Source organism: Dunckerocampus dactyliophorus, chromosome 2 (assembly GCF_027744805.1).
Source record: "Dunckerocampus dactyliophorus isolate RoL2022-P2 chromosome 2, RoL_Ddac_1.1, whole genome shotgun sequence".
Classification (NCBI taxonomy): Eukaryota; Metazoa; Chordata; class Actinopteri; order Syngnathiformes; family Syngnathidae; genus Dunckerocampus; species Dunckerocampus dactyliophorus.
The window spans coordinates 1891550-1901443 of record NC_072820.1 but is presented as its reverse complement, the minus strand read 5'-3'; the positions used below and the strand labels follow the sequence as shown (position 1 = coordinate 1901443).

Below are 9894 nucleotides of genomic sequence, written 5' to 3'. Positions count from 1 at the left end.
CTCTCGTTTTGTTTTCACCGAAATACAACCAAAAAAGGTTGTTTTGGAATAAGACCACATTTCCCGGCATGCACTCGGAGCGGTGACGTAACGTAAGCAACGTCACGTCCTCGCGTCCTCCCCATTCAGGCTGCACTTTGAATAAGGAAGATGGCGGCTGCAGCAGTAGTTGAATTCCAGAGAGCTCAGTCTCTCATTAGCACCGACCGCAACGCCTCCATCGACATTCTGCACTCTATAGGTAGGGGGACATGTTTTAGATCTTCCCGGATGCACCTTTCTACCCCCCACCTTGGTCGCCGTATTTTGTTGATTCCGGGCCGGTGCCAGGCGCAAGCTAACTAGCTAGCTAGCGGCGTAGAGTAGCAAGGAGCCGGCTGTGCGGTGCTGACTCACTGTTGAATGGTCGCCTAACGGGAGCAGCCCGTGCGCGTTAGCATGTTAGCCTTAGCTTGTTTAGCCGCTCTGCTAACATCAGGCCGTGGTGTCTGTCATGTCGTATTGTGTATAATGTTGCAGCTGCTGTTTTACGACTAATCGATCCGCTCGGTGGAATAATAACACCACTATCCCACTGTCTGTGTAGCTAGCTAGCTGCCGAGCGTGGCTACCGTTATTAGCCTGTTGTCACCGTGTTAGTGACAGTGATTGGTGAGGCTGTTTTCCTTTTCCTCGCAATGATACAAAACCGCAACGTTGGCGCGATAGTTTGCGGGTGTTTTTGTGTTATAAAAGGGTGTGAAATCAGTGTGTAAACACTTGTCAGTGTAGCCCCAGGGACGTTTGCCCTCAAATTGCCTTGTCACACCAGTGAGCTAGCTGTCACGCATAGCTTACACCCTGTTTGTCCTCTTCGGCACCCATACTTTGACTAAACTTGGTCAAAGAGACTTGATACAAGTCCTGTCAATATAGTTACAATAGAAACGTAAAGATGTGTGTACATGTAAATCTATGCAGTGAGGAGAGATGTCCAGGAGAATGATGAAGAAGCTGTCCGAGTCAAAGAACAGAGCATCCTGGAGCTGGGGACGCTGCTGGCCAAGACGGGACAGGCAGCAGGTGAAGTTAAAACTGTCAGCGGTTGATTCGACTCTTGTAATAACGGCTCTATTTATTAAATTTATTATTTTTTTCATTCGGGTTGTCTCCAGAGCTCGGGGGTCTCCTGAAATTTGTCCGGCCGTTCCTGATCTCCATCAGCAAGGCCAAGGCGGCCCGGCTGGTCCGCTCCCTGCTGGACTTGTTTCTGGACATGGAGGCGGCGACAGGCCAGGAGGTGGAGCTGTGTCTGGAGTGCATCGAGTGGGCCAAGGCCGAGAAGAGGACCTTCTTACGACAAGCTCTGGAGGTGAAGACGTGTGTGTGTGTGTGTGTGCGCAAATGACCCAATTTTCTTTAATATTTATATATATATATATATATATATTATTTTTTTTCCTCATTGTATTATGATTTTTTCATAAAATCTTAATATTTTGACTTTGATTGTTATAAAATTACATCTGTTTTTTCATTTCTGCTGTTAAAAAAAGGTACAACTTTATTGTTTTGTTTTTCATAATATTGACAATTAAAAAAAAACGTAATAAAAAATGCTCCTAAAATAACATTATTTTTCCTCCTAATATTGCAAGTTTATTATCATAAAACTTCAACTTTTTCTCTTAATATTTTTACTTAAAATTACCGCAATTTTTTCATTAATGCTGTTTTCTTTTAAAAAAAATTAAGTTCACTTCTTTTTTTCTTTTTTTTTCCTCATAATTCTGACTTGATTCTTGTAATATTATAACTTTTTCCGGGACCAAAATTACAACTTTCTTAATTGTTTTGTTTGCTTCTCCTAATATTAGGACTTTAAGAGAAATAACCAAATTTTCCTTTAACATTTCAACTCTGTGCTGCTAAAATGACAATTTTTTCTCATAATATTGCGAAGTTATTCTTGTAAAATTACAGCTGTTTTTTTTAAGTGAATGCTGGTTTTTTAATGTTCCAAGTATTTCAACATTTTTCTCATACTTATGACTTGTAATGTGTGTAATGTGTAATAATATATTTTTTCCCCATTACAACTTTGTCGTTTTGTTTTTTTGTCATAATGTTAGGAAATAACCTTTTTCAGCTCTATGCTACTAAAATGATGAATACATTTCCCAATATTTAGACTTCATTCTCGGGAAAATTGCGACTTTTTTTCTTGTTAGAAATTGACTTTTTTCTGTTAATATTTTGACTCTATTCTTGTTCAGTTACAGCTGGGTTTTTTCCATTAATGACTTTAAAAGAAATAGCCTCTTTTTCCTTTTAATATTTCAACTGTATGCTACTAAAATGACATAATTTTTCCTCATCATATTGCAAATTTCTTCTCGTAAAATTGCCACTTTTTTCTCTTCATATCTTGACTTTATCCCCATAATATTACAACTTTTTTTGCAACCAAATTTTCCAGAAATGCCAACTTTGTTCATTGTTGTTTGTTTCTCATCTTATTTTTTCTTTTAATATTTCAACTTTACGCTACTAAAATGTTATTTTTTTCCACATAATATTCCGACGTTATTCTCCTTAGATTACAACATTTTTTTTCTTTTCATATTTGGCTGTTTTCCATTTTTGCTGGGTTGTATTTTCCTTCAGTTTTCCCGTTTAAAATAATGTTTAGAATGTGCCGCGGGCCACACTTCGGACACCCCTGGCAAATTGTATTTCTCTAACATCTCAGCAGGATGTTGTGTTGAAAGGAGTGTTTGTCGTCTGCGCCGGCGCGGCTGCTTTGGTTTGCATGTGTGGATGCATGATAGTGAAAGTAAAATGTGACATTCCCACACCCAGACCAAGCATTTTGACGTACTGAGAGAATGATGGTGATGATTAGTAAGTGGGCAACGTGATGCTGTCATAGTGACGGGCGTGTGAATTGGCTCTTCTCCTGCCGTCAGGCTCGTCTGATCTCTCTCTACTTCGACACCAAGAGATACCAGGAGGCCCTGGCGCTCGGTGCGTGCCGGCAAAAACCTTTTTATTGTGACGTTGTTGTTTCCACACGGCAATTAAAGACTGCCCCATCGCTCCGGCAGGCTCTCAGCTGCTCCTGGAGCTGAAGAAGATGGACGACAAAGCCCTGCTGGTGGAGGTCCAGTTGCTGGAAAGCAAGACGTACCACGCCCTCAGCAACTTGCCCAAGGCCCGCGCCGCCCTCACCTCCGCGCGAACCACCGCCAACGCCATTTACTGTCCCCCCAAACTGCAGGCGGCGCTGGACATGCAGTCAGGTGGGTGGTCAGGTGGCCGCTCCTTTGCGAGCGCTTTACAAACGTTGATTGGTTGTTGTCTCGTTGCAGGGATCATACACGCGGCAGAGGAGAAGGACTGGAAGACGGCCTACTCCTACTTCTTTGAAGCGTTTGAGGGCTACGACTCCATCGACAGCCCCCGAGCCATCACAGCCCTCAAATACATGCTCCTCTGCAAGATTGTCCTCAACTCGTAAGTGTTTGCCCTGCATTTCCCATGCCGGGGGCTTCTAGAGAAAATGTCTGAACCAAGGGGAGGGCTGATCTCCTGCCTCCTGTGAGGGACAGAGATGGTGAAGGTCAAATACCCAAGTCTGTTTGAATCAGGTGATAAGCATGTGGAGGACTTCTAGGGCACTCAGTCGTTGTCGTTGCATAATATGGAGTTAGCACATGAGGGAGGCTAAAGACATCGCATGGCAGGACACAAGAGTAAAGCACATTATAAGCATTCCTGTCAGAAGTTGGAAATATAAAACAGCAATGGGCACTTGAAGAAGATGATGTAAATCAGGGGTGTCCAGACGTTTCCACGTCCTGCAAATGAGAGGATTCAATGGCCACTTTGGCATTTTGTATTCTGTAGCTCATCTCAGCTGTGCCATGCAGGTGAAAGACAACGCTCCACTACACTCCACTGTTACTTCTTTTTTCATTATTTTTAATTTCCAAATGTTCCAACTTTCTCCTCAAATAATCTTTGTCAATTTTGTGACTTTATTCCCGTAATATTATAACCAACCTAATTCTCCAAAAACGCCAACTTTATTTTGTTTGTTTCTCTCATAATATTATGACTTAAAAAAAAAAAAAAAATATATATATATATATATATATATATATATATATATATATATATATATATATATATATATATATATATATATATATATATATATATATATATACACATATATATATACACACACACTGCTCAAAAAAATTAAAGGAACACTTGGAAAACACATCAGATCTAAACTGTGTCCCCCAGGACACCATCCGTAGTCTCATTAGGAGCATGCCCCCACGTTGTCAGGCATGCGTACAAGCACGTGGGGGCCACACAAACTACTGAGAATCATTTGGAGTTGCTACAATGACATTTTAGCAAAATGGACCAGTCTGCTGCATCATTTTTTCACTTTCATTTTTGGGGTGTCTTTGATTTCCCCCCTCTATAGGGTGATCATTTTCATTTCTATCAAATGATGTGGCATCATTTTGTTACTAATACATCACCCACTTATTATCAGGAAACATATTCAACATCATTTTTCCCCCAGTTTAGATCTGATGTGTTTTCCAAGTGTTCCTCTCATTTTTTTTGAGCAGTGTACAGTATATACACTCCTGATCAAAATCTTAAAACCAGTTGAAAAATTGCTACAATTTGCATTTTGCACATTTGGATAAAGTGATAAAGTGACAGTGTGCATGCCTGACAGAAAATGAATATTTTGAGCAGATTTAGGTCTTTATAGCCTGTGGTCTTAAACTTTTGATCAGCTGATAAACAGCCTATTTCAGTTGAATTGTTGTTTTCAATTAATTACTTTTTCAAAACGCTTTTTGTCTCACTCCCCCTTCTTGTTTTTACATATTGTAGCTCTACTTTAAACCTCATTAAGATCCAAATGTGCAAAATGCTAATTCTAGCACTTTTTTAACTGGTCTTAAATTTTGATCAGGAGTGTATAATTTAATGTTTGAACTCTATTTTACTAAAATGACATTATTTTTACTTGTAATATTAAGAGGTTATTCTCCTAAAATTGGAGCATTTTTCTTTTAATATGTTGACTTTATCCTCAGAAAATTACAGCTGTTTTTTTTTTCATTTCTGCTGCCCCCCCCCGCCTATTTCAACTTTCTTCTTGTAGATTTTGTTCTCGTAATTATGACTTTATTCCCATAATGTTCGAACTTCACCCCCAACCTAATTCTCCAAAAACGACAACTTTATTTTGTTTGCTTCTCATAATATTCTGACTTAGTATAAATAAATAAATAAATGAATATAAAGTATACATTTTTTAAATATTTCAAGTCTATGCTATTAAAATGACATTGTTTTTTTCTCTTAATATTATGAGGTATTTCTCCTAAAATTGCAACCTTTTTCTGTTAATATTTTGACTTTATTCTTGGAAAATGACCGCTGTTTTTTTTTCTTCATTGTTGCTGGGATTTTTTTAAATTTGATTGTCCAACTATTAATAACGTAACATAATATTAATATTTAATATTAATTAAAATTAATATGAAACTTTCCCCCAAACTAATTTTACAAAAATGACAACTTTTTTTGTTTGTTTGTCTTAATATTCCGACTTAAAAAACGTGTATATATATTTTAAAATATTTCAACTCTATGCTACTAAAGTGATTATTATTTCTCATAATATTACAAGATTATTCTTGTTAAGTTGCAACTAGTTTCTGTCAAAATGTGGCCTTTATTCTCTGAAAATGACCGCCTTTTTTGTTTTTGTTCTTTTTAATTTCTGCTGGCGTTTTAAAAATGTTTTCAGATTTCTTCTAGCCCGGGTAAATGATCTTCTCGTAATTCTGACCAATATTCCGACCACATTTATTCTCGGAACATGACAACTTTTTCCACAACCTAATTTTCCAAACTTTATTTTTTGTTTTGTTTGTTTTTAATAATAAAAAATAACGCCTTCCTTTCATATTTCAACTTTATGCTACAAAAATGATTGTTCATCGTGATATTATAACGTTACTCTCGTCCAATAAAACTTAGTATTTTTATCTCATTCTCGTAAAATTGCTGCAGTGTTGCCAGCTTGGCAACCTTTCTGATATTTAGCGAGTTTTCAGACCTTTCTACCGAGGTGCGTTCAAGGACCCTGGAAGAAAGTGTGAGATGTTTTCATATTTGCTGTAAAGCGTGATCAGTGCAACAAAGACATGAAAACGTGGCGGGTCTCCAAGGGCGCCGTATCGGTCCGTTCCATTTGACATGTGAATGGACTCCAAGCTGAAGCTGAAGATGACGTCTTTGTTTGTTGTTGTTATCTTTGCAGACCAGAGGAGGTGCAATCTCTGATCAGCGGCAAGCTGGCCCTGCGATACACCGGCCGCCAGGTAAGGGTTTCACCTTTCGCCGCTGCGGGGAGTGGACGGACTATTAGAAATATTTCTCTTGTGTTTTCCACGCAGACGGACGCACTGAAATGCGTGGCCCAGGCCAGCAAGAACCGATCGTTAGCAGACTTTGAAAAGGTAAGCAGGGGACCCCGCGTTTTGCCCGGACGTGTGGCGTTTTTAAATGTTATCCCCTCCCTCTCCTCCCCTCCCCTCCCCCCACCTTGAAAAGGCCCTCACAGAGTACAGAGCAGAGCTGAGGGACGACCCCATCATCAACACACACCTGGCCAAGCTCTACGACAACCTGCTGGAACAGAACCTCATCCGGGTCATCGAGCCCTTCTCCAGAGTGCAGGCAAGTTCCCAAATGACGCCTTCAGAATAAAACGGGCCCATGTTGACGTATTTCCTGTTCCCTGCAGATAGAACACATATCAGGTCTCATCAAACTGTCAAAGGTCAGTCATCGTCATCTTCTCAGTCACCACCTGAGCAGGTGTCCGTGTTAACCATCGCGTCTTCTTCCCCAGGGGGACGTAGAGCGCAAACTATCGCAGATGATCCTGGATAAAAAGTTTCACGGTATGATCAATCCACAGCACACACAGTATCTATTCAGGACACATCCCATCTCGATACCAAAGCTCTCCTATCGTTATTGTTGATTTGATACGTCATAAACGGCGAGTATGATATTGGTTTGTGCAGCCATTAGAGTTTGTGATGTGGAACTGTTTGTGTGGCCATGAACGCATCAGGCGGACGGAGCGCTTGTGTGTGTGCACGGTGCAAGTGAGGATGTGTGGAGATGGCAACGTTCGCTGACACTCTTTTAGCTACGTTTGCTGTACTAGCAAACGTAGCTAAGAGTGGTTATGGTGGAGTGGTGGTCTTGTGGTTATGTTTGGCCCTCTACTTCTAGCTACGTTCACTTATACTCTTTTGGCTACGTTTTGCTGTGATTTTTCTATTTTTTTTGGGCTACATTTGCTGATACTCTTTTGGCTCGGTTTTCCCATATTCTTCTAGTTACAATCGCGATTACGCTTGTGGTTGTGTTTGCCGATATTCTCCTAGCTACATTCACTGATACTCTCTTGGCTGCGTTAGCTGATAATCTTTTAGCTAGGTTTGCCAATGTCCTTCCAGCTACATTCGCTGATACTCTTTAGCTACGTTTGCCAATATTCTTCTAGCTACATTCCCTGATACTCTTTTAGCAACATTTGCCAACATTCTTCTGGCAACGTTTGCTGATACTCTTAGCTACGTTTGCCAATATTCTTCTAGCTATGTTTGTTGATACTCTTTTGGCTGCGTTTGCTGACAATCTTTTGGTCACGTTTGCCCATATTCTTCTAGCTACGTTTGCTTATACTCTTTTGGCTAGGTTTTTTTCAGCTACGTTCTCTGATACTCTTAGCTACGTTGGCTGACATTCTAGCTCCTTTGGCTACTACTCTTGTGGTTGTGTTTGCCCTTATTCTTCTAGCTACATTCGCTGATACTCTTTTTAGCTACGTTTGCCAATATTCTTCTCAATAAGTTCCCTGATACTCTTTTAGCAACATTTTCCGACATTCCTCTACCTATTTTTGCTGATACTCTTTTGGTCACGCTTTCCCATATTCTTCTAGCTACATTCGCTAATACTCTTGTGGTTATGTTAGCCGATATTCTCCCAGCTGCGTTTGCTGATATTTTCTAGCTACGTTCGCTGATACTCTTAGCTGTGTTTTCCAATAGTCTGCTAGCTACGTTCCCTGATATTCTTTTAACAACATTTGCCGACATTGCTCTAGCTATGTTAGCTGATACTGTTCTTCCCTTTACGGAATTACGCTGGTATCAGAACTCGATACTGTCCTCATCCGTTAATACCTGTGCACCGTGCAAGCATGTACTTTGAAAGTTATTTAGGAGTTCGTGTGTGGTGCAGGCATTCTTGACCAGGGCGAAGGAGTCTTGATCATATTTGAGGAACCGCCAGTGGACAAAACGTACGAAGCAGCCTTGGAAACCATTCAGAACATGAGCAAAGTCGTCGACTCGCTTTACAACAAAGCCAAGAAGCTGACATAGGTGAGAATTATTCACTCATTTCCCAGCTTTTCAGTGTTCAGTGATCACACGTAAGCATGATGGCTTTTTTTCCCCCCCCTTCTTCTTCTTTGTGCCCCTCAGAGCAGACGACTCGAGGCTGCGCGGCGGAGGATCCGTGTGTGTTTGAGCAGCGTATGTAACATTTGAAGAAGGGGACGAGGGAGAAGAACACAACGTGCAGACAACAGGATTCCCCTATCAGACACACCCCTGCCTCCCCCCCACTCAACGGACAGTATCGCAACTTCTCTTCTTTTCTTTGTTTGGTCCCCACCCCCACCCCTTCATTTTGATATCTCTTCTAACTCAGCGGCCGAGCCAGGCCATCAGGGAATACTATTGTACAACTACAATAAAAAGGTGAAAAGGATGAACAGTACATACATATATCTTTATATCTCCAATAAGCTGATTCCACGGAAACCTCACAGGTTTTAACTTTGACCTCTGCAGCCTTCAGCTCTGCTTCAAATGCAGAAACAACACTTTTGTCGTTTTTCTTGTCCCTTTCAAAAGCTCACTGTTCGCTTTTTGGAAGGTCGGAGCCCAATTTCGGTTGAACAGCGCCCTCTGGCGCCTCTTCACTTCCCCCATATCAATGCCAACTCCTTCAGTCCCCACTGTATTTCAGAAGTGTATTAAACTCACTATATTTGCTTTTGGTTTTGTGTTTTTGTAATAAAAAAAATACAATGATGGTTGCCACATGCCTGCCCCCCCTCCCCCACCCTGAATGCTCATGTACGTTTCCAAAAGAGGCAAGAGGAAATTTCACCAAGAGTGCCGCATTTCTTGGCGCTGGTTTGATTCGTAAAGTCGGAAGGGGCAAAGATGTCTCCTTTGCCTGTCGAGCATCCCCGATTCTCCATTGTTAGTTCCTAGCATTAGTGTGGTATGCTAGTAACCAAACAATTTGTATGGTTTTGATTTTTTTCTCTTATAAAGACATTTTCAAAATAAATATTTTGTATTTTAAAGACATTTGTCCTGTCTTTTGGAATAACACTAAAGTACCTTGACATGTGTCTTAGCTCAAAATGCTACTTGCCCTGTTCGTAGCAAAGTCAAGTTTGAACAGCTGATTACTAAACATTTAAAAATCTTTTACGATACTAAACATTTAAAGTACTGTAGTGAGCCTTAAGGCAATTATTGATGTGTTCATGTATATGTGTTCCAGTGCTAGGGGAATTAAAACGGCGGCGGACAGGACGTGACGTCACACAGACGTTCAAGTTAGCTTGGGCTAAGTTACGGCCGCAACGCTAGCCCATGTTAGAAAATGTTGTGCCTGTTCTATACTGAAATAAAATCCAGTTGTTCAGGTGATCCAGTCTGGTGCTTGTGCCGCGCACAGAGTATTACAATATAGTTATAA

The 9894-nt window shown here is 40.6% G+C and overlaps 1 protein-coding gene across 2 annotated transcripts; it reads left to right on the top strand.

Moving 5' to 3' along the window:
• Nucleotides 1-103: 103 nt before the first annotated feature.
• psmd11b (proteasome 26S subunit, non-ATPase 11b) lies at nt 104-9767 on the top strand. 2 transcript variants are annotated; one of them, XM_054768504.1, is made up of 13 exons: nt 104-241; nt 961-1062; nt 1155-1351; nt 2949-3006; nt 3087-3281; nt 3351-3495; nt 6350-6410; nt 6486-6548; nt 6643-6768; nt 6836-6871; nt 6944-6995; nt 8353-8495; nt 8603-9767. In XM_054768504.1, exons 1-12 carry the CDS (start codon nt 151-153, stop codon nt 8493-8495), a joined length of 1269 nt encoding a protein of 422 aa, XP_054624479.1. In that variant the 5' UTR covers nt 104-150; the 3' UTR covers nt 8603-9767. The 2 variants fall into 2 exon arrangements, with proteins under 2 accessions (XP_054624479.1, XP_054624478.1); XM_054768503.1 differs by having other exon boundaries at nt 8598-9764.
• Nucleotides 9768-9894: the final 127 nt, after the last annotated feature.